Here is a 25445-nt window from a genome sequence, read left to right on the forward strand (position 1 = left end):
GCACATTTTAGAATTTTAGATGCAGCTGTGGTAAAAGACATGAGGAGGAAAATGTGAAAGTGGTTGTGGATACCTAGACCAGACATTGTATTAAAATGAGACGAAGGACAGCAAGGAAGAGACTTGGTCCTAATGCATCAGTAAATCAGGCAGCGGTAAGGATTTCGTGGTAGAAGAGTATGAAGATGAGACATGATTGTTATGTAACAGGAACCCTTAATGTTATTTCATTTGACTACTTAGGTTTTTGACCTAAGTTTTAAACCAAGTCAGGCCCAAGCATGGCTTTTCTTGTGTGCTTGCTAACCCACCCCTCCTTGAAGTAGGATTGTACGTAACAAGTTTGTTTCTACCCTATGGCGTTGTGTGAAGTTTTTCAAATGTAAATGCAGGGATAACTGGAGTTTCTCATCACTAGCATATTCCCTGACTTTCTCTGATCTCTTTTGGATTCCACAGTTGTATAATATTTTGACTGGAATGTCAATAATAAAATCTAATAGGCTGTTTTTCCTGTTTATGCCTGCAATTCCAGTCCAAAGGGCTTCTGTGTCACACATGTAGTACATTATGTAGTTAACCTGGTAATCTGATTTACTTTAACACTTCTTGACACGTAGCTCTATTCCATCACTGGCAAAGACTAGATATCAAGGAAAAGTGTATTAATTTTAGAGCCGCCCATTAGTTGCCTTCCTTTTCCAAATTTGCTGTAAACAGTTATATTGATGTTCCCATTCAAGACTAAACTTTTTGAATCTCCCATCTTAATTCTTAGACTTTTACCGTTTACATAAAGCACATGTGTTACTGTTTTGGTTTTCTGTATTCTACTTCTGAGGGGTTCTTTTTTTTTCTGCCTGATGCCTGTTTACTCTTTGACTATTTCTAGCCTGTGCATGGTCCGTTACTCATAGGTACAGTATTTTTGTGGCTTTACTGGAAGAGATTAGTCTTTGCCTGTCAGCTATCCTTTACTCCCAGTGAAGATCTTGATTGTACTTGCCAGCAGGTTAGGTTCCTTATAGTTGAAATGAAGACCATCCTGTCTGACCCTTTATTTCAGAAGTGTCCTCAGGTCCTGATTAGTTTTCATCTATTTCCTTACCCACCTTGGAAGCTAGGAAGAAAAAAAGTGTTAAACTTGATCTGTTTTCCCTAATTTTAAGACCCTAAAGGCTGAATGAAAGCAAAGGGAAGGAGAGTGGTGGAAAAATAACGTTTTGTAAGAGATAAACAAGAATGAGAATAGATTATTAGGAAGTGAGATAGCTAGTTGGACACATCAGGTCATTTGCTTGAAGAGAAGTTTACAAATAAGATACAAAAGCAAAGTCGTGAGACGGAAGAACATTTATGAGATCTAGAAGTTTGTTTTAAAAGAAACAAGTTTGTTTCTTAAGAAAGAAGTCAGGTAAAAGTGGAAGAGTTTAATAAAACAGTGGAATTGTAACAAAGCTATACATCCTTAAGTTGTGAGATATAGATAAGAAAAAAATTGGGAAAATTACAATTAATTATAGGAGGAAAATGCATCAGGTTTTGATCACTGTTTTAAAACCCTTTAAAAAGTAGCTAAAGACTAGCAGTTCATTTTGTGCAAATGATCATTCTTAGGTGTTCAGACATTGAATATTGACCTTACAGGCATCTTTGGTCTGATGCAAGACAGTGATTTTTATGTTTCAGTGTTTATTGTATGAAGGGAACAGGATAATAATACAGGCACAGACATTTGTGTTTTAGTAAAAATTGTTATGGAAAGTTGGCCGTTAGTGCATTAGTAAATATTTGTATAGTCATGTGATTAGATATAGAGGTTTGCAGATTTGAGAATAATGGAGTGTATTCTGAAAAGGCATCGGTGTTTATTATACAAACATTTATCCTCTGCAACTGGAGGAACCTAGCCTGGAGAACCTGAAGGGCTTAATCATATCTTAAATTCCTACTTAAGACTGACTTTTAAAATAATTCCCAAATTATGAGTCAATGACCATTCATGCACAAGTGTAGAACTCATAGATGAAATTTTTGAGGTGTCCATATCTTACAGTGCTGATTAACTTTTTAAAAAGTTCTGCATTCAAGCACTATTTGCAAAGGCATGTTTTATTAGCGTCTGGAGAAATGTAGTTAGGCTTGTATGTTAAAACTTGCTCTTGTTATGATAAATGTGTCTATCTTTAAAATGGTGGTTATTATTTTAATGTTTGTTTATTTTATGATAAAATAGTTTTCTTTTTTTGAATAGGGAGGCCTACCTGCAATTGTGCACTGGGTTTTACGGGACCAAACTGCAATCAGACGGTCTGCCATCATTTTTGCCAAAACGGAGGAACCTGCAGTGTCACTGCTGGGAATCAACCCTTTTGCAACTGTTTGCTGGAGTATACAGGAGACAGGTGTCAGTATTGTAAGTAATCTTCACAAACTCTTAAATCTGGATTTGTATTACTCTTAAATCTGGATTTCTAGTAAAAGTTGTGCAAAATGGAGATTTAATGAGAGATTTTTCTATGACACATGTTGGTAAACTTAGCTCCAAAATTATTTGTACTGCTAAGGGAATGGAATCTGATGTATTCAAGTAATTTTTGATTGTATTTCTGCAATATCCATCTGCATGTGTAGGTGAAGAAAGAGCTTTTTCAGGAATGCTTTATGTATTGTTTTCATAAATGAATATCTACAATGGAGCTGTACAAGACACCTGACTTTGTCAGTAGAAATGAGGTAATTGTGTTAAGGTTTTCTACTCCAACTTCTTACATTTGTTGTCTTACACTGGTGGAATACCTAAACATAGAGAAATGACATAGTTGAAGAATTTCTCTGGTATTCCCTATCTTTGCAGACCAACAAATGTATCTCAAACTGCTACCTTACCTTTTGTTTTTATTTCTAACCCCAGTAAGCAGTATATTGACAACTGCTTTAAGTTTCACACCTCTATATCCCTTCTTCTTGTTCAGTCTAAGGTCACCTTGAGTATGGTTTCTGCCTCCTCCTGGTATTGAAAATCAGAATTTCTAAGTATTACTTTTGTTTATTTCTCAAAACTTAGAGTCTATCCTCTGTATCTGAAGTTCTCCCTAGTTTTTCATTCCACTGACCCATCAGTCCCTTCTCATTGAGATACTGTTTTCTAAAGGTTTCCATGCCTTTAGAAAGGCTCTTCTCACTTTTTAGAACTTTCTGTAATTTTTACTTCTTTTACAGAGGAGGGAGGAAAGAGGATTATCAACCAATAGGCTTTCTGCTCTTTCTCCATTTATCTTTCTTTCCTCTCCATGCTTGGGTCACCATTGTCTGTTTTCAGTAACTCAAGACATTTGAATATACTATTGAATTTCTTCTTTTGGTCACTCATTTCAAAATTACAGTTTGTCTTCCTCATATCTCTTCAACATGATGACTCACTGGCAATTCTAACCTAAAACTGATTATTTTTTTCAGATCAGAATTAATTTTTTAGTCTCCTTTTTTCTACTCCTGCTTTCCTTTGACTATGACACTCTGAAATAGAGGACTGTCATAGCGCTTGTTATACAATAGAACATTAAATATGAAAACCATCATCTCTTTTGTACATAATTCAGTGGATTTGTGAAGAAGGCTAGATTTAAACAAACTGGAAGGGAAATTAGCTGTTTCAAAGGTCTGGCTTAGAATTATCTACAATATATAAAAAGTATTTAGTTTTAGCAAAAGGTCTGTCAAACAAGGAAACGGGTTAGTGTGGATCTTAAATAGAATTCATACTGAAGTAAACTGAATGTATTTCCAGTTGGGAGATTATGAAATAAATTGAAACCTTTGAATGGAAAACCAGCAGTAATTGTGATTCTCTCCCACTTGGTATTAAACAAACTGCATGGATCCACAAATAACTATCTGCAAACACAATTGGGTATTTGAAAACAGTATAGTACATAAATCATGCACAGACAGACACACAGATTAAGAAAAAATATTTGCTTGAGGCTTACCCGAAACCAAACAAATTGTTTCTAGTTGAATGCTTCTGCAAACATCTTTTTTTTTTCTTCTTTCCTTTTTTTTAATTTTTTTTATTTTTTTTAGGAATTAATTTAAATGTAAATTTAGGGGTACTTTTTAAACAGTGCTCATTATCAGATTTGGATTGTCTGCTGACAGTTTGGAAAAATGCCACAGACAGATACTCAAACATGTTTTAAACTCCAAAATAAAATTAAGCTTTTGTTTATTTAAACTTTAGTACTTTTAGGAAAAAAAAAAAGAATCATACAATCTTTGAGTATTCTTTTTGTGGCCAATAACAGTTCTATGAAATTGTACACGTTTACAGTTAATAATGTGTATATAAATTCAGATCTATAATTTTTGCTTTACTCACACATATGTGTGATTTTTTGCTTTACTAATCACTTTGACTTGTTGAAATATATTAATATAGCATTATTACAAAGGTAGGTTGCCTCTAAGGTATCTTTTCCATTCTTTCTATGATGTGATTGAAACTAGTTCATATGCAAAGGATGATACATGGATGTGCTTAGGTATTTTATTCATGCTCCCAAGCTGAAAATATTATTAGTACTTTTTTTATGGCAGGGAAAAGACATTTACTTGCAGTATTTCCAGATTGCAAAGACTTTATTTTCCTCATATTTATTGTCTCCAATTACCCAATGCAGAGTTTCTCCTGTGATTAGTTCACATAAGGGCTAATAACCAAGATGTGTGCTCTGCGTCAAGGCACTGCAACTGCTGAAATAAATTTAAGTGAATGAATTTACATGGAATTCTACTAACATTGTGCATGTTGTTATATACACATGTATTTGATGTATTTCAATATAACTCCCTATTTTAAATTCCTGAAATAAGACATACAGATTAGTTAAAGTTCATTTCTTGTATCATTTAAGGCCCAAACAACCTAAAAAATAGAAAATGTTTTCACACAGTTGCAATCATTCAGAGTGGATATAGTGATCCCATAAGCTGTTACTTTCCCTGAAATTGAATTTCCTTTCTTGGGGCGGGGGGGGGGGGGGGGGGGGGGAGTCTATATTTGTGTCATTTTGGTCCAAATGTAGCATACATATTTTAGATATAGCAGAAGATTAAAGGTGTTTGTGACTACAATCAATGCTAAAAAAAAACCAATAATTGTTTTAGAGTATGAACTTCCTATGCCTAGGTTTGAGGCAGGGGATGTGGGGGTGTTGTCCTAATGTACATGGAAACATTTCCTCCTTGCAATGCTTCTTTTCATAAATTGTGTCTCAATCTTACCTTTCAAATGATGGTAGTTTTTGTTCAAAAACAGTTGCCCTGCTGTAAATTACCATTGTGTAGCTTGAATTGGGGAATGGCAAACAATGAACTACTACTGGTATGTGGTCAACACGCTGGAGGGAAGGGATGCCATGCAGAGGGACTTTGACAGGCTGGAGAGGTTGAAAACCTCATGAAGTTCAGCATGGCCAAGCGCAAGGCCCTGCACATGGGTTGGGGCAATCCCAAGCACAAATACAGGCTGGGCAGAGAATGGATAGAGAGCAGCCCTGAGGAGAAGGATTTGGGAGTGCTGGTGGACGAGAATTTCAACATGAATCAGCAATGTACGCTTGCAGCCCAGAAAGCCAACCGCATCTTGGGCTGCATCAAAAGGAGTGTTGCCAGCAGGGCAGGTCAAGGGAGGTGATTCTGCCCCTCTACTCTGCTCTGATGAGACCCCACATGCAGTACTGCATCCAGCTCTGGAGCCCCCAGCATAAGAAGGACGTGGACCTTTTGGAGAGGGTCCAGAGGAGGGCCACAAAGATGTTCAGAGGGCTGGAGCACCTCTCCTGTGAAGACAGGCTGAGAGAGTTGGGGTTGTTGTCAAACTATTTGGCCAAGGTTTTGTTCTCTTGTGAACAGCTTGATAATGCCCTACTTCTAGCTGATACTGACTCACCCTCAGCTGTATCTTGTGCTTTGAAGGACATGAATTTTTTTGTTTTGACAGAAAAGTAATATTTTATTAATATGGACCAGTTTAAATCTAAGCTAATACAGATATGTAGTTCAGACTTGATATGTTTGATATATCATTTACTTCATCTGTTCATCAAGAACACCACCAAAAGTTCAACACAACATGTTAACTGCACAGAACTGGAGAAAGTATTAGAAAGAGGGAGAAATAGGGACTTTAAATGATTTGGCCCTAATAAGGAGCTTAAATTATGACTTAAAAAAAAAAATAAAAAAGAACGTTAGCACTACCTACCACATAGATAAAAATGAACCTAAATGTTATTTTGTAGCTCTAGAAGCTCCTTTAGTCAGGCAACTTGTTTTTTTTTTTTTTAAGGGATATGAAAAAAAATCATACCGTTATGGATGCTTCTAAAGAGTTAAAGAATTCAGTACTTGAAATCTCAGTCCTCCTGACATTTAAGCAGTTAAATAAGATAATGGGGTCTTTCACAGTCTATAAAGATAAGCATGTATGTAGTTTTTTTGTAGAACTTATGGATTATGTCTTTATATATAATTATTAGAACTTCATGAAATTTTAATATATGATTTAATAAAATTCATATTAATTATTTCAAAATACTGTTTCATTTCAGTTTAGCATAATGCTGTTAATGCTAATGTGAATGTATCAAAAGATTTTTATTCAGCCAATGTCCCATTAAATAAATTAAGATTACTCTACTTTTTTCATCAGTAGTCTTTATATTACGTGAGATGATACCATAAATGGTTAGACATCTAGAAGGGGGGAAAAATAGTCTCTTATGAGTTTATCCTTCTATTTTACTTCTTAAAACTATATCATTAATGTAATATGTATCTGTTCGTGGAGTATTCTTCATTCTTGTAGTTGCCAATGAACCACCAGCTTCATTTATCATTTTGTTTTTATTATAGTACATTTTAAAACATAGAAAAGTAAGGAATTATTTTTTATATGATTATGCTTAACATCTTGTAGTAATTAGCTTTCATGTTGCTTGCAGATGTTTGCCACCATTATTGCGTGAATTCTGAGTCGTGTACTATTTCTGATGATGGAAGAGTAGAATGTGTCTGTCCAGTACGATTTGAAGGTCCAAAATGTGAAGTGGACAAGTGTATCCGATGTCATGGGGGACACTGCATAATAAACAAGGACAGTAATGACGTAGTGTGCAAGTAAGTGTGTGTAGGAGGGGCGATCGTGTTCAAAGTTATATATTTAATAACTATTATATTGCATTAGCCTTTAAATCTCTTACACAGTGACCATCCCCTGAACCAGTCACATCAGAACAGTTCCTTTGTGTGGCTCTTGCCCACGCAAAACCCACTTTTTAATCCAACTTTCGGAGCACTCCTCACTGGGGGAGGCAGGAGACTGAATGGGCCTTCACTTGCAAAAAATGGAATATTTAATAAAGTTAACAGTCCAGTTTTACTGCACTGTTGAAATTTGTTCGTTCTGCAGTATCTGTGACAGTGATAGGGATATATCGTACACTAATGAAAGTATATTTAGTAAGATGTGCTGCTATATTGCTGAGTGATTATTTTGGGTAATAATAGTTTATTTTCATGAAAGGAAGGATTAAAATATTTTGTGTAATAAGCTTTCTGCCTGTGCTAGGTTTTCAAAGTGGAAACCTAGAATTCTTGCAATCAGTCAATCTTAGACATATGGTAAAATCAATATTTAATATATAGATAATTATAAGGGAATTCACCAGGTTTAATAAAATACCGATTAGTATTTGCATTTTTTTTTTTAACCATGACAGTTGCACTAATGGAAAGATTGCCTCTACCTGTCAGTTATGTGATGGCTACTGTTACAATGGTGGCACATGTCAACTGGACCCTGAGACAAATATACCTGTCTGTCTGTGAGTATCCTGCATTATGTCAATCATTAAAATATCTGTGTGCCAACAAATAATAAATTTATTGTGCATGTGTCTGTATTTTTGATCTCTCTAGGATGTATAATGTGTAACTTACAGTACTTTTCTAGCTATTTCTGTAACCTGATACTTTGTCTATCTTTTTCCAGTGTGTGTATTGAAAGATATAACTAAGATATATATTATGAATGCGTATGGATACAAAGATAAATCTTTCGAGACTTCTAATAATTTCAGGCCAGGTCTAAAGCCCATATAGACATTTGTTCTGGAATGGAGTCCAGAGGTACAGGATGGTTGCCTGCCCTGCTTTTCAAAGGTGGTTTAAATCTTTTCTCCTATAAAGATGGTCAGAGGTGGGGGCGGTATGCTCCTGTAAGGAACCCAGTGGCCAGAGGATAGGAAGAGTAGTGTTAGCATTTACTTCCTTTACGGGTCTGAGAATATGCTCACGTATCTCTTGTTTCTGCCCTGACCTGCATGCTGCCCACAGTAGCTTGGCTGTTTTGTGGAGAGATTGCTCTTTTCCTCCTGCACCATTGTTGGGAGAATTCAGGATGCTTTTCTTAAGGCTAGACATCGAATACCAAAGGAAATGTGACTCTGTAGTCTAGACGGTGAAGTACTCTCTTAAGAGGTAGAAAAATCTACTTTTCTAGTCCTTTCTTGAGAGAGCTATGGTGTATCTTCTTTTTCAGCTGCTAAATGTAAAATACAGAAGTAGTCATTGTAGCAATAAATTAATTTCTTTCCTGCTCTCAGCTACACTGAGCTACCTAGTCATACTCTGGATTTTTTAATTTTTTTTTCACTTTTGCCTAATAAATAATCCGATCTTTTCTGCACTGCAGAAAAGCTTCATTATGGATAGTCTTCCAATTCGAAGGACAATCTGGAGGTCAGAGCATCCTCCAGAAACATATGAGGTGTTGGAAGAGAGAACTGGATATGAGTGTCTCGTCTCCAGGGTGACATAAGAAAGCTATTGTCCAAAGGGATCTGGTGTTACAACTTTGTAAATACAGATACAGCCATCCCCTCATTTGGTTGATGAGTGAGGCAGGTGATCTTAGAAGAGAGTGCCTGCTGTATTCAGACTCTCAAGGAATTTATGTACAGAAATGCCTACATCTTATGGTCTGACCAGTGTAAGAGACCAACCAACTGTTCCTTTTTGTGAGAGCTCAAGCACTTCTGAAGGTGCAAAGGAGCAAAACTGTAGTTACTGCACCATTGAAAATAAGTTTTGAATAGATGTTTGCAGCTTTGAGGTTGAACATAGTGGAATGCAGTTCTGCACTGTAGCCCTTAGTCATCTGAAGATGATTTAAGTGGCTATGTCTCTCTTTGGTAATTATTTTGATCTGGCCTTTTTTACCTGTTATTTGCATCTCCTTAGATGTCTTTCGTTGAGGACTAAAGAGACTCAGAAGTCTCAGCAAAAGGAGAATATCACAGCTATAATATGTAAGGCCCAAGTATGATGATAAAGTCTGGTGATTAATTTGGTGGTTGAGTTGCCATCCTTGGAGGTATTTAAAGGATGGGTAGATGTGGCACTTAGGGACATGGTTTAGTGGTGGACTTGGCGGTGTTACATTAATGGTTGGACTCGATGATCCTAAAGGTCTTTTCCAACCTCAACAATTCTATGATTTGCTTAAACACCTAGAATGACTAATTTGGAAGCTTGCGATTCTTCCATTCTTTTTCCTTATAAAACTGGCTTACTCTTTTTCAAATTCATATGGAACACCATAGCATCTCAAGGAAAACAAGTTTAAGACATTAATTTGTGTATGGATTTACAATACATAAATGCTGCAGCCTGTGCCAACACTGTTAACAACGCTACGAAAACAGGCAGGAACATTTTTAAGGCCATTGCACTCCGGATCGATCAATACAAATGTACAGTACGTTTGACAATAATACCTTGTTAAGAATGTTAGATTCCTGAGCCCATCAGTTAATGTAGGCCCATTGTTTTAAAAGTTGATCGATGCTGATGAGCGAACTTTTCAGCATAGTCAGATTGGACGTCTCATGGAAAAGAGAGCGTTAATTTTGTTATCTGTGGGTGTGTGCCTGTGTATGTGTGCGTGTCTTGCCGTAATTATATATAATGCGTTTAAAATCTGTTCAGCAAAAGGCAGAATATTTATGTAGGTCTATTTTACTGAAATTCTGCAGATGCTCTGTGGGGTTTAAAAGTCAGCGCTGTGACCAGAAAGTGAACCCTTGTGATTACTACTGTCAGAATGAGGGAATTTGCACTTTAACTGCGTTTAATGAACCGAGATGCAAGTAGGTTTAACCTTCCACTTAACGCTGCACATTCTGTGACATCATTTCAGGCCACAGTTCATTGGTTCAAGTCATGCACATTCGCATACATTTCACAATATATACTTAATCTGCGGGCTCATTTCTATAATACACACTTACCCTTTGATAGTTGCACTGATGAGTATATTCAAATATACTTTTGGAATACCTACGTCATCTGAGGAAGAAATAAAAAACATTATTTTTAATAAGTGAACTGAAAATACTGAAAATGCCACTTGGCTTTAATGCTCATATTTTGAGTTATTTCACCAAGTTAATCCTCCGAAGCATAAAGTTTAGCAAACAGGGGTGTTGCACATGTTCTGTAGTCCAAAACTGACCTCCTATTTCTCATCTGTACAGGGAAAGGAACAGAAAAGCTATTCAGGTACCACTTCAGGAGTTACACTTGTATTCATAAGTCTCATTGTTAACTTTGTAGAACTAATGCTGTAAAACAGAAGCTGTTAAACAAAAATATGTCAGCTACATCATAACATTGACTTCTCCTCTCATAAAAGAATGTATGAAATAGATATATTTGTATGCTGCATTTCTCTGACAGATTTTAGGTCTATTTCTGAAAAATAAAATTTTAATCCTCATCAGGGAAAGAAACAACTTTCATCTTTGAAAATGCTGTGAGGCAGACATACACAGAGATATGAAATACCAGTCAGATGAACATAGCTTTACTCAACAACTTAGATGCAAAAGCCAGGATTGAAATCACGAACCAAAGACCTAGACTTGGGATAAAATATGAAAGTCCAACAGCTTTAATTTTATCTCATCTAACTGCATGGTTTATGAAAACAAAATGCTGTGGAGAAGTGCTGTGGTTGTCTGGTGGGTAGCAGTGACAGTGAGTAGGTATGGCGAATAATCTTCTAGGTTTTTTTTGAAGAATATTATCACAATTTCTTTGTCACTGTTCTCAAGCAATGAAACTATGAGCCATCCTAAATCTGTTGGAAAATAGATTAGTCTTCTAACTACCACTTCTTAAACTTTGAAGAGTATGGAGTGGGTCTGTTGATCAGTGTTTGTGTGGGACATGGTTTCTTGGAACAGTTTGTATTTCCATGTGTCGTACATAAGTACATAATTCGCTTCTTCACATTCAGAATACAAGTATAGATAGAATGAGTGTTCTTATTGTCTCTTCAGGCTAATTGTTGGATTAGTATGGCCACCTCTGCCTGTGTCTGTGAATTGTTAAGAGAATCTTCTAATATTTGGTTTTTTATACAAAACCAAGCTGGCATAGAGGAGAGGGAAGATAAGCAAATGGAAGTTGTTTGATGGAGTTGAAGACAGTTACAGTGCTAGAGAGGAAATGTAACTCCAATATGTCTTGGTTCTCCTTGCCAAGCCCAGTTCAAGCTCCAGTTGTTCCCAATAACTTGGGTTTTTTCTGGTGCCAAAATAGTTCTTAACTGGAGCTTGTTTATAATTTTACCAACCTGATACTGGTAAGTAGAAGACCTGAGGAAGGAATGAAGTAATCCCCAGCTTCGTGAGAGTCATTGTGTCAGAAAACTGGGGTCTCAAAGATTTTCTCTGTAAGTTCTGCTCTGTTGTTAGGAAAAATGGTTTATCTCTCCAACCTGCATGTCTGTCCATGCTATGTTTGACACCTGTCTCTGGTCTCTGAGAGACAGTTACCTAAGGGTAACATTTTTCTTAACCAGTCTCCAATTCATGAGTGGGTGATTTTTAGAAGAAATAGGAAATGACTGGATTCATTGTCATTCAGCAAGAACTCCTCTCTCTCTCACAGCCAGATCAGTTGAGAATGCAAACTTTATACATAATCATAAACTTTATACATAATCATTGTTATCATTTCAGTAAAGACAATAGAGAATAAGATTTATCTGTTCTAAAAGGCAATCCTAAAGCCATAATTATACAGAGGAGCTATGATCCTGTGAGAACATTCTCCTTTTACTAACCTGTACTGTTAGGGTGCATTTTTATTTTATCTTCTTATTTCTTCTTTTTTTTTTTTTTACCTGAATGCAGTAAATATTAGGTGCACACTGGAAACAGAAGTTATGCTTTTCACCTGACCAGTTTAGGAATGAATTAAGGCCTCACTGTGTGTGCATATAAGAGGGAAGGTTTTGTGGAGCTGGTCTCCAGTTTCAATGAATTCTCTGCCAGGTTCTAAAAGATACAGAATATACTGTGATATCTCTTTGGGTATAAGGTCGTACCCAATCTAGACTATTAATTCTTAGCATTATTTTTAGGCATATAAAAAACATTCTTGACCCCTCATTATTGTCCTTCTTGCTCAATAAGAAATATTACAAGATAATTTAATATCAGAATGTTAAAATTTGAGGTACTGACCTTTTCTGAAAAATGTACCACTGAGAGTGTCTTTTAAAGAGGTGCTATCTTACATATAGTTACTATCTTTTTAGTGTTCACATATGGAGATTTTTAAGGATATCTTTGGTACTACTCACTAATGGGTTGGAGAGTGTCATGTGTAACACTGGAAGCTTATGAGATAAATCTGAATTGCTCCAGTAACTTTACAAATCTGCTGAAAACAGGATGTAGAGGACATCAGATTCAGATGGGAAATAATTAAGAAATACTTTTTGTATTTATTTCACAAACTGTTAATTCCATGTGTTTTATTAGTCTGTACTTTGTTTTATAATTACTTTTATTACCCTCTGTTTCCTTCTCACTAATTACCTAGCTGCATATACATTCACATAAGAGAAGCAAGTTTTAGGGAGAGATTATATGTTGTTGTTATACCAATGAACACAGTTGGAAAGAAATTAAAACTTTCGGCTACACAAGATCATTATTGGTTGTTACATAAACAGTGTTTTATCAATTTCTTTAGTACAGAATATTACCCTTTCTCACCTTTATTTCTTTTATATCTTCACTGTAACTATAGGTTGCTATGATTCCATCTTTCTATTTGTATTACTATTATTATTTGCATCTGCACATAGATGTGGTCTATTTGTATTATTATTATTATTATTAGCATCTGCAAATAAATGTCATCAAATCATAAACCCTTTATATTAGGTATTGTAGAACTATAACGAAGGATAGTTTCTGTTATAAGTTTGCCATCAAAACCAGTGGAAGATAGATCATATTGATCTTTAACCAAAGCCAACTGAATTTAAAGAGAGTTTGTAAATGCTCTAATGAGCTTTTGAGCAATGATACATGACTGGCTGAGGAGTTTAAGGTGAAGCAAGTAAAATTATATTATCCTGGCTAATTAAGAGGATAGTGATTAATTCCTCCTTAGGTTACTTTCTGCATAGAAGCATGTGCAATTCTGTCTATCTACGGTTCAGAGCCTCTGTTTCCTAGTGTCATCAGAAACAGGGAGAGAAATTCAGAGGACAATTACATTAGTTGCCCAGATGTGTTAACTGCTCAGAGGGCTTCAGGTTGTGTGTGTTGTATTTCTACTTTAGAACAAACATCATTTCTTCTATAACGAAGACTAAGTCGTCATGAATAGTTTAATTGCTTGCAGTAAGCAGATGCATGAATTTGAGAGCAAATTAGATCATTAAATCAGTGGTCTTTCAGTTTAGTTAAAAGGCACATACCATACAGGAGCTTGAAAGAAAACATAGCTTGTGCAGCAGAAGAAACTGAAAAGTGAAGGGTGAAGAAAGAATAAATTATTTCATTTCTAAACTGAGATTTTTGGCAAAGTAATGTGTTAAAGACAATAGTGAACAAATGGGGAGAGAAGAAGTTGTGAAATTTCTTGAAAGTGATAACAAGAAGCTTGAAAATGGAAGTAGATACATGGATAAATTTTTAATTAAAAAAAAAAATCCTTCAGGAGTGAAGTCAAGGAGAGAGATGTTCTTGCCAGCTTTGTTTCCAGGAGCTTGTATAGAGACACAGTGTGTCTGTGCACACATGCCTGTGTGCGTGTGTGTGTGTGTGTTTGTCATGGAAATCAGAAAGAAAGGAGTGCTTTCTTCTTGATAGAGTGACGTCCCTCCAGCTCTTATTCCTGTGATGTTATACCTCCTGCTTGACATTCCTTTTGTGTTGAGAAATCCTCAAATAAGAAAAAGGTTTTCTGCAAGCGTATGTGTGACTTGTACAAATATTGTAAGTACATGCAAGTTCATAAGTAAGTGTGAAGCTCATAACTGTGGCAGACGACTGTTCCAAAAAAAGTTAAGATACACCCATCCAGTTGCGGGCAAGAGCGAGACTGTACTGTGCAATCCCCTGAATGGCATTTTCTGAAGGTTGAGTAGAAAAAGCTACTGCAGCGTAGAACAATTGCAGCATTGAGAAGACTGCCCAAGAGTAGAAGGCAATTTTAACTATGACAGGCAGTATAAGTCAGAGAACAGAAAACTTTATCAAGTATTTGCAATAAACATTTTCCATATGATTTCCTAAAGTATATTTAGTGAGCTACCCAGTTAAAACAGGAATTTTACAGTATTATGCTAGTTCTTTGAGGGCTTTCTTTCTTAACTAAAAATACTTTTGTTATATATGTCTTGAATTTGAACATAATTAGCAGGTTATAACTTTATGTTATATGTAGAAGACCCTTCATTCAATCTGTATGACAAACCAGTATTAGTTCAAGAATTAAAAGCAAACATGTTTGAAGAGCAGTTGTCAAAGGAAGAAATGACAAGACCAAGGAAAAGAGGAGCATGTGTATGTTGCATTTACTAGCTAGGCTGAAATGCAGATATCCTTTGTCCATGAGTTTAAAATTGTCTGGGTAAAACTTGCATGGTAGCTGCTGCTGTACATCACTGCTTACTTTGTCTCTACGAGATGGAGATAAAAATGAGATTCGTCATATACCTATTGATCCAGTCATTTCTTATTCTTTTCTCATTTTTGCTGCCTCAATCTATTCTTTTCCTTTTGCTTTGATGCCCAGTGTGATTTCAGCTACAGTAGTATCCATCTAGACATGCTTAATTTTTATATATTTGCTCTATGTTAATAATATTAATACTTGGATGCATATGTACTCTACACATATTGCTAACAGCATGATGTTTAATAACCCTCATTTATTACTTTTCCTTACGTTGGGATGATAGAGGCTGAGTTGCATCTGAAGGCTTGTTCCTTTGCAGTGAACACCGGGCAGCACCTGTGAATGATGTTTTGTATATAGTAATGTCACGCACAAATTAAAATCATATTTAAAGTCACATTTTATTTTTTCTTGTATATTGTTACTAAATTTAAGATTCTTTGGGTTCCTTAAAAGTAATTTCCTGTTGTTTGCCTGCTTTTGGGATTATGCAATATTCCTATTCTTAATTTATTGAATTGCAAGGTAATCTGTATTTAATTTTCAGGTAAAGTTGTAGAATTTCTGTCCCTTACCTTCTACATTGAATTCCTTCACTTTGTTTTCGTTATAAAGATACCAAGTGATGCTCGTTAGACAAAAGTACTAAAATGTGGTCTCTTCTTGTATAAAATATTAAAGAAAAATTATTATTTGAACATAACTAAACCATACAGTATAGGAGAAGGTACAAGATGTGCTATTGATCAAAGTTTGGGTGGATTTTTTTGGTCTTTCACTGTTATAAAATTTCTGTGTATCCTTGAGAGTATATCTGTGGGAATAACTCTAAAATATGAACTCTCGGTATGGAGAAAGCATACTTCCGAAAGTAGTGTTAAATTTATTAACAGAAATAGTTCAGTGATTTAGTTTAGTGCAAAGATCTTGTCATCCTCTGTCGTCCTACAGACTTCAGGGGGAAAAAAGGTTTATTTTTATTTAATTTTTCCAATGCAATTTAATGAAGACAGTAACTAACTATAATTCAGATGTCCTCTTCTCTCTTCTTACACATAGTTTTAATATTAATGATAAGACAAGTGCCAGTGGAATTTTAATGTACATGTTCTTAAAATAGTGAGGCTGGATACTTTCATTAGGATGTTTTACTATATGTTACTGTCTATGCCGTGTCTAGAAAGAAAAGCAAATTTAGAAAATTACTTTGTATAATGAAGAAATATCATTTATAGGTAAGAAACATTTTCAATTCCCCTTCCACCTCTATTTTGTGAGGACTGTTTCACAGATTTTGTTATACTTCCAGACTAATCTTTCAATGCTGCTTTCTGTCATTTTTTTGATACACCCTGGTATATTGAGTTGGAAAGCACTTGTCTACAAAAGCACTTTTAACTGCATATTATGCCTCCCGTATTATATTTTTATGACAATGCCTGTGGCACGAAAAAAAAAAGAGAAAGTAAAAAGGAAAAAAAATGTACACTGCAAACAAATCAGCCTTTTAACTAGGTTTTTTTTTTTTTTTCTATTTATTTGGACATTTCATGGTCAAATGCTTCCTTTTGGTCAAGTGCCCACATAATTCAGTTTAGAGTGTTTCAGTGCACTGACCTGTAAGAGTTACAAAAAAGTGAGACACATTTTTTCTCATGAAGAGATTCTATAACAACAGCATGATCAGTCTCTGAAATGTAAATATCTTAATTCTCAAGTATTCCTCATTACAAGTGGGACACCTTTATACTTTCAGTTTAAAGTTTTTAAAACATTTTTTTCTGTAATACTGTTTCCTCAAAAGAAATATTTCCTATCGCACAGGCATTCTATATCTCAGAACGTGTTTCCCAAGCCGTCATCTCTTTCTAAATGTAGAACTAAATTGTAATAGAACGCACTGTAGCATAGTTTTATTAATGACCTTGGCAGCAGACTGTGTGCAACCTTTGTTTTTTCCATTCACTTTTAGTTTTTATATTGGCATTCTCTATGATATTGTTGCTCTTTGGTTGCTTCACCAATTCTGTTAGGAACTGGAGATTTGCACTTTAAGATGCTCACTGCAGCACCTTGCACCACTCAGCTGACTTCAACCTGTCCTTCACTGTCAAGCTCCCCATCTGTTTCCATCAAATTTGTTGATTTGTAACTCAGATTAGGCGTTGTCACTCTCTGTCTTCACAGTTCTTGATGATATCAATGTCTTCAATGAAACCAGTGGCTTTATGTAGTCCTGCTTCGTTAATGCCTTTTTGTTTGCCTGTACTGCAAATGTTGTATCTCTGACCGTACAACTATTGACTGCACAACAGAACAGAAGCTCCTGATAGCAAATTATTTGGAAAGGCACAAACTAGTGTGCATCAAATTGAACCAGAAGACAGTTCCCGTGATAGGTACCAAGCAGTCTGAGTTTAGTTGTCCTAATATTAGAAAATATTATTAAGAACAATTTCTGTCTACGATATGTAAAGGCAATTGAAACTGGTTAAGACCTGCTCATCTTTCCCATGTTCCTACATGAACAGTTGTCCATGTCCCAACCCTGTCGTTATTCGTCTGCCTGCTCATGGCTAATTTTCCGTATCAAATTCCCTTGTAGACAACACACCTTTCCCCTGGGTTTTCTTTCTTTTTTTTTCTGTTCTGTCTGTTCTGTCAAGTCTTTCCTAGCTCACTGGACCATTAAAGGGCAGTCATTTTACCTGTGAGCATAGAAGGAAATGACTGCCATCCTGTCAGCTTCAGTCCCATTGAAGTTTATTTGAGACAGCAAGCATACGGAAAAAAATGAAAATGAAGTGGCAACTACTAACATATTTTGATGAGACTTTTATCAAATGCCTCAGAAGTGTTTCAATGTTGCCGACTTTTACAATTAAAATGCCCAATAGGTAAAGAACTGCTAATATTCTTACCTTAGTTTGTTCCTCTGTTTACTACGTATATAGGTGCAGAATTTATTTCTGCACCAGCTGTTGTGGTGTTGTGTCTGCTGTGAGATTTTAAAGAGCATAATTGTACATTGCACACAATTTTCTCATAAGCCTATACTTGCATGGTTCACTGTGACTCTTTTGCTGGGCTATCTTATATTCTTCAAACTGTTTTAAAGCAAATTTATAGTAATGATTCTCTTATACAGCAGAAGCATTTGAAACTTTCAATATAAGGATTTAGGTACAAAGTTAAGATATGTCAAACTCTCAAAGAAATCTTTCCCTTTCAATGGTGTAGTATTAAATGGAAATTGCCTCTCATGACAAGCTTTAACCACATGAGCTGAATCCCCAACAGCAGTGATACAAAACTTTCACTAAGAAATATAAAGACTTCATTTCATGGTTGTCACATGCCAGCAGTTTGGATTCTGGTAGAATATTCTAAATATAAAGATTTATAGTGTTTCTCTACAAGAGTAGAGATACTTACTTTGCAGCCATATGTTGAATAGTGATCTTTTGAAAAAGTGAGTTCCTTGAATAGTGTCTTAGTAAGGTGGGCTGTCAGTGTAATAATTTCCATTTGATCTAATTGCTAAAAAGAGATCTGTAAAAAATGGAACAGGTGCATCTTTTATGAAAATTATATGTTCCATGTGACTTAGAGTGTGCTTAAGTTGTTGTAAGCAGGAGTGGAAATGTCAGTTGGAGTCAGTTTTAAAGTATATCGTTGTGAACCATAATGTGTGTAATTAATTAGTAACTGGGGGATTCCTTTGCAGTGAGGAAATTTAAGTGTTTGATTACCATGTTTATTTCAGTAAGCAAACATTTCAGTAAATATGAAGAACTTCTAAGTTATAATGCAATTTATCTATTCTGTGAAAATTTTTGAATGACCTATCAGTTAATAAACATGTTTTTGAAGACTATCTGTGCCTCACCTCTGTAGAGTTTGAGTTTAGCACCTTCATAACATATCCTACCAAAAATGAAATTAGATCCCCAAAAAAAGTTTCAAACTTAATATTAAACCTAGTGAAGAGATTTGTCTGAATGATGGATTGCGCTGGAATAGGCTTAGGATCAAAGAGATAAACAAGCCATTTTTCCGCAGTGATCTTAGAACTACGTGCAAGATAATGCTGTATTACATTTTCTTAAAGATAGCCTATGTTGAAATTCATAAATAATTCAAAAATATTTAGAAAAAGTATGATTCATTGCAAAGTGTGCTACCGAGGCAGATGAAAAGTGACTACTTCCTGCCATTTCCACAAGAAGAGTTTGAGGTTCTGTAGCAAACTTAATCATATTTACAGCAGGATGAATAAGCAATTGGATTTCATTCAGGTATTTGTTTCCATTTTTTATGGATTTGCTGAGTTGGCATACCCGGACTCCTTGTGTTTGCCTGTATGCACGGAGAGGGTTATGAATCCCAACTGAAGTAATATTTGCATATTGATACTCACAGAAGGAAATTGTAGCAGAATAACTCTGTACTTATCCATGCACCTGGCTCGTGTAGCACATATTCTGAGCATAAAGAGTATTCATGGCCCTCTGAAGCCAGTAGATAGTCCTGGCTCTTCAGGATACCTCTTTATGCTTTAACTCTCACACCTTCTTGCCCACACCACATATATATTTCTAGAAATACATATTTAGTTACATAGTTCAAAATTTTAAAAGATAAAGCCATTAAATTGTAGAATTTTCAGGAAAATGTTTAAATCTGAAAACAAAAGAAAGAGAAACTTCAGTTAATTTGTGACTGTTAGTCAAAGATAGGTCTTAATTGTTCAAGTAAATTATCACAACCAGGTCTGTAAGAACTATTCTAGAGTAAAATTTTCATTATCCAGAGCAGTGGGGGACAGCAGAACTGGGGAAGGAGCCAGTTTGTTTGGATACTGTGTGTTACTGGATGCGTGTAGTAGTTTATGTCCAGTCAGATGCTTTGTGTGATGCGGATGTGGCTGTTAGAGCTTCTAGATGAGGACTGACCCTGAAACAATATGTTGCAGATAAAGTGCCTTAGCAAATAAGCCTTGCTGGACTATGTTGGCTATGAGTGGATCCAGCTGAAGCGTTCCTTCGTTATTGCATTGTAGGTGGTAGTTGGTTTAATAGGACATCAATAGATGTCCTATTAATGTATGTCCATGCCGTTGGTTATGTCTGCTGTATTATTATTCAAGAATTTTAGAAAAGGACTCTGGAGTTAAGATTGCAATGATAATAACAGGAGTTGAAGATACAAAGCTGTAGTTTTAAACTAAAAATGTACTCAGAATGTTGTAAGTGCCATGGTAGAGTGCTGCTGACTCCTTCCATGAAACTTACTCTTTATTTTGTAGAATCACTGTTGTCATTTGTGTAGCTCTTGGGAAGATGTTGGTGGTCTCTTTAATAGGTTAATGTGTTAATAGCTGACATCTATTAATTTTGCCATCTTAATTGGATCCTTCTAGATGTTCAGCCAACTGGTCAGGCACACAGTGTGAGAGGCCAGCTCCCAAAAGCAGCAAGTCTGACAATATCAGTACAAGTAAGTACTTCAAATAACTACTATCACGTGTCAAATTTGGATCAATTTAGAAATGTTAACCTGGTCATATTTTAGAATGTGTGTTTGTGTAATGAAATGTGCTGGTCACCTGTATGGGTTTTATTAAAAAAAAAAAAAAAAAAAAGGGAGATCTCACTCAACTTTTTGATTGACATTCAATGTTTCATGAGGTGGTTTGGATACAAGCCTTATGCTACACACTCACTGCTTCAAGGAGAGCCTGTACCTTTCTTAAAGAAAGTGTATCAAGTGGCAAGTGCTTGGTGGTACTGCTGCTGTGCAGAGAACTAGTACAAGACCTCTGAGCATTTGAGTCCTACTGAAAGCATCAGAAATAGAGTTGTAAGTAGTTCACAACTTTTACATTGCCTGTCTGCAGAGGTTTGAATTTTACCTACTGTGAAAATCATCCTGAAAGTAAGAATAGCTCCTGTTGTATTTTTTTTTTAAAACATGTCTGTAAGCATAAAAGGATGGTATTGCTATGCTATTGGCAGTTTAAACTGGACAAGGTTCCCTGTGGTGCGTTGAGTATGCTGATGGTACCCTGCTGTACATCTCTCAGTCACATTTAACCCAACTGAAGGAGTAGAATGAATCGCCCACTACTCAGGTCAGCTTGACGCTTAGATGAAATCTTCCTAGCAATGCAGACAGGTGAAATAACACAAGCTGAAAATGGGCAAAAAAAACCCCAGCCAGAACCTAGGTCAGTATTTCATGTTGAGGGAATACCTGCTACGATTTGGGAAATGGGTGGTGTTCTTGTGCCCACTGCTAGACCCCAGGCTGCACCATGGCCACCAGACAACAACTCATGCCTGGTGGGCTGTTTTATAGGCTTTTTTTCCTTGGATGTTTACTTGCCAAGACAAAATAAACCTTTTTTCTTTCTTTTTTTTTTCCTTCTAAGTAGAACTTCATCCAGCTATTTATCAAATGTTATCTTAAAATAGCATTGCTGTAATGTCCTTTACACATTGAAACTTTATAAGCTGAAGTGAATTCAGGATGCTCCTGGTTTTTGTTCAGTAGTACTTCATTTTGGGCTTCTGACAATCTGACGTGGCTTTCAGTAAGCCTTCAGGCACATTTCAAAGTATCCTTTGCAGTTCCTTATTTAGACTATGCTTAATGCAGAGCAGAGACTGCCAACAGCCTATTTTTTAGTAAATTAGTAGACCTAAACAATGAAACAACCAGCAATATTTTCATTTACCACCAATTAAGGATTGTGATATTAAAGGAAATGCACATCATTCCACAAAACTGGAGTTTTGTAGATTATAAGAACCATTTTGAGACCTCTTATAACATAAAGTTATTTGTTGCATGTATTTCTGTATTGCAAGACACTTTTATTAAAGCAGAGAAATTCATACAAGGGTACATTTGCTGACCTTATTTTTGCAGGTAGTTTCATTTCAGTGAAGTTATCTGCCAAAATAATGTTAAGCCCGTTTTCTTCTTCCCTGTTCCCTCCTCTCCTTTAGCATTGCTGTCTGATCCGTGCACTGTTTTTCTGCTGCATTAAGCATCATTGTAGTTTCCTTGATTGCCTGTATCAACATAACAAAATTATTGGCTCCCGAGCACGATGCAGTAAAATGCAGGAATGCATCAACCATCTAAAAAAGAATATTGCTTACTATTTTTCAGTTCCCCCCAAATAAAAGTAATAAATACATATAAATGCTACTAATGGAATTCTTCAATCAGAGCCATGCCTACTGAATATTTCAAATTAACAGTTGCTTGACTTAAATAAACTACCGAAGATGATGGTGGCAGTTAAAGTCAGTGACCGTGCCACTCCAATCCAATTGTTCAGCAGTTTCACACACCTTCATACAGTATTGCTGCAAATGAGGACAGGGAATTAGTCCAAAGTATCCAGATAGAGGAAGCTCCTCATTTGTTGATAGAAGTCCTCATGTGTACACCATTTTTTGTAATAATATTTTTTTAATTGATCAACATTAAAATCTCAAATCAGTGAAACTCATCGTATGAAATTGCATTTGTTGGTGAGGGAAATTATTATTTTCAAATTAATTTAACTTTTTGATAGCTGTGAAGAAATTATTAGATGTAGCTGTGAGTATTCAATGATATTTCTTTTTCCTGTTCTAGGAAGCATTGCAATCATTGTTCCTCTTGTTTTACTGGTGACTTTGATCACTACTCTGGTAATTGGACTATTTCTTTGCAAAAGGAAAAGAAGGTAAGTAATTTATATTGGCAGATGAAGTAAAAAAGTAAATATTTAAAGTATGTGCATCTTTTTGATATAAAAAAATTGACTTTATGTATGTTGATATTTTAAAGAAACCCAAACAAACACAACAACCCAAAACTTGTTTCTGGATATAGTGAGTTAGTTACATTTTGGTTCTTCCTGGAACAATCATGTCTGTGATTGATACTTATATTCTACAAACACTAGATAAGAAAATGTAGTTATTTTATTATCCAATTTGCTCAATCCTACCTAGGCTATATAATTGTTAATAATTTTATCCAGAGACTTAGTGAAGTTAGTAAACAAAATTAATGTATTTCATTGGAACCATGTAATTAATATTGTTCATGTCTATAAATACTTTCAGAATTTCCAGTTCTAGTTACATTTCACTTCAATTTATTTACTTTGATTAGTTCTTTTCAATTTTATATGTTATAGTGAAGATGTAAACAATATTCAAATTATTGACTATAGAGTCCCAAGCCTTGTCATCATAACTGTATTTCTTTCGTATCTTACATAGGAAGCCAAATTCCAGCACTGAACAGTGAACCTTTTGTTCTCTTGAATTTAGCTGCCTTGGAGCTGATAATGAACTTAGGGAGTGTAGTAGACATTTTGACTTTGGCCTTTTCTTCAAAGGCCATGTTGGGTGCAGGAGAAGTAAGGTTGTTTCTACTGCATGCAAACACCTGACAGAGCTGCTAACTTTCTCATGTTCAGAGAAAAAAAAAAGTGATGTTAGTAGCAATGCTGATTTAACGGGGAAATATTCCTAAGAATAAGGATATGGCCAATTAGGGAAGATCTGGACTATTTCGGTCCTCTAGACTAAGTTACTATCATCTAGCATCGTGCATAGCATTGCCCTGCAAACTGTGGTGCAAACTAGTAAGCCTTGATTTTTGATAAGCCAACAAGATAAATACATTCCCTGAGCATACTGTTAGTAACACTGACTCTGCCAGGCTCCATGGATGTCGTCACCTGCAGCTGTACCTAAAGACCAAATTTAGAGATAGCCAAATCCCAAAAACCAGTTGCTGGTCTGTAAGTTCTTTAAGTGAAACAAGTTCCTGAGAATAATTTGTCAAATAATAGATCTTCAGCAGAGAAATAGTACTAACCTCAATAAAGAATATTTCTCCTTAAAATTATATTTGAAGATGTATTTTAGGGGAGGTTTTTTATGTCTTCAAAGAAGACTGTCAAGTATTAAATTTAGTATAGATGTTCAACACTTGTATGCTGGAGATAAGTGCATTTTTTAGGAAGTGTTTTTTCTATGCCATTTCTGAAAAGTACAGATCCGTTGGTGTACTGGATTTCAGACACTGACTACATCTTTCTCAACCAAACAAGAGTACTTGACTATTATCATCCTGACTGATCTCCCTATTATTCCCTCCTTTCCCCTTGTAATTCTAGAGAACATGTTGCATTGGGAAAAATTACCTTTTTGAGATTACTTCAATTGCTCGGATTAAAATCACCTCCTTACCTAAAATAAATTTTAGCAATGAAAGCAACTAAATTCAACGCAACCACTTTACTGATATCTAATTCAAGGTTAAAAGTAAGACTCCATCTTTCATTAAAGCTTGGAAAAATTCAAGTTGAACTTCAACTTTCCGGTAACCAGTAGTATGGAATAAAACTGGAACTGTGAGAAGTTCATACATTTTTAGTACACCATAGTGAAACCGTTTGCTTGTCCTCAGATTACAACTGATTTCAAAGGGAAGTGAAATGAATAAGCAAAGGAGCATGACTCATATTCACTCTATCTTCATTACTGCAGGGAATCTGCAATGAATTTTCAAGGCTTTCCTTAGGAAGTGAGGGAAATCTGGAAACAGTAGGGGGAAGACAGGGTTATAGGCAATGAGTGAGCACTTTGTATGAAATCATACCAGTACAGCCAAACTGAGAAAAACAATAAAAAGCTCCTTCCAGCTTACGTGAGATCTACACATAGACTCAGATTGCTACTTGTTTTGAAAAATGCAAGGATATTCTGATTGTCTCTGCAGGAAACACGTTTTCATTCTGTTGGCCTTAATGATTAAAGAAAAATAAAATAAAATCTGTGGTATTTTAGGATGAAGCATCCAAGAAATTACTTGAAAAGTCACTGGCTTCTTTTTTTGTGTGTGTGTGTTTGTGCATTATAGGACAAAAACTATCAGAAGACAACCCATTATAAATGGAGGAATAAATGTAGAAATTGGCAACCCATCATATAACATGTATGAGGTGGGCCACGATCACAGTGAAGGTGGTCTTTTAGCCTCCGATTTTACTGTAAATCCAGAAAAGGTATTATTTTTTTTTCTTTTTCTAATTGCAAAATCACTATCTATTTTGGCTTACAAAGTTTTTTACTTTAAATGTAATTAATAGAAACATGAAACAATGACGTTTATATTTAGGTACACAATGAATATAAAGGCAAGTTAGATTTCGTTAGTATAAACTTCATGGATACATTAACAGCTGTTTAGCAGTCTGATGCTTGCTGATGGTCAGTGTACCTAGTGCTTGCATTTTTCAAAAAATATGGTAAGAATTAAACTGTGAAATGAGTTTTTTTGTCATACGCACATCTGCTTAAGATGCCAGTCAT

The 25445-nt window shown here is 35.5% G+C and overlaps 1 protein-coding gene across 1 annotated transcript in view; it reads left to right on the forward strand.

The window, feature by feature from the left end:
- Nucleotides 1-25445, forward strand: part of LRP1B (LDL receptor related protein 1B) — a 579931-nt gene that overhangs the window by 549903 nt on the left and 4583 nt on the right. Inside the window, exons 86-92 of the mRNA XM_086750558.1 lie at nucleotides 2255-2416; nucleotides 7008-7182; nucleotides 7785-7889; nucleotides 10101-10214; nucleotides 20477-20553; nucleotides 22708-22798; nucleotides 24994-25138. Of these exons, the coding sequence (XP_086606684.1) occupies nucleotides 2255-2416; nucleotides 7008-7182; nucleotides 7785-7889; nucleotides 10101-10214; nucleotides 20477-20553; nucleotides 22708-22798; nucleotides 24994-25138 (869 nt within the window). The remainder of the gene's footprint in view (nucleotides 1-2254; nucleotides 2417-7007; nucleotides 7183-7784; nucleotides 7890-10100; nucleotides 10215-20476; nucleotides 20554-22707; nucleotides 22799-24993; nucleotides 25139-25445) is intronic.

Source organism: Chlamydotis macqueenii, chromosome 6, assembly GCF_036417535.1.
Source record: "Chlamydotis macqueenii isolate bChlMac1 chromosome 6, bChlMac1.mat, whole genome shotgun sequence".
In the NCBI taxonomy this organism is placed as follows: Eukaryota; Metazoa; Chordata; class Aves; order Otidiformes; family Otididae; genus Chlamydotis; species Chlamydotis macqueenii.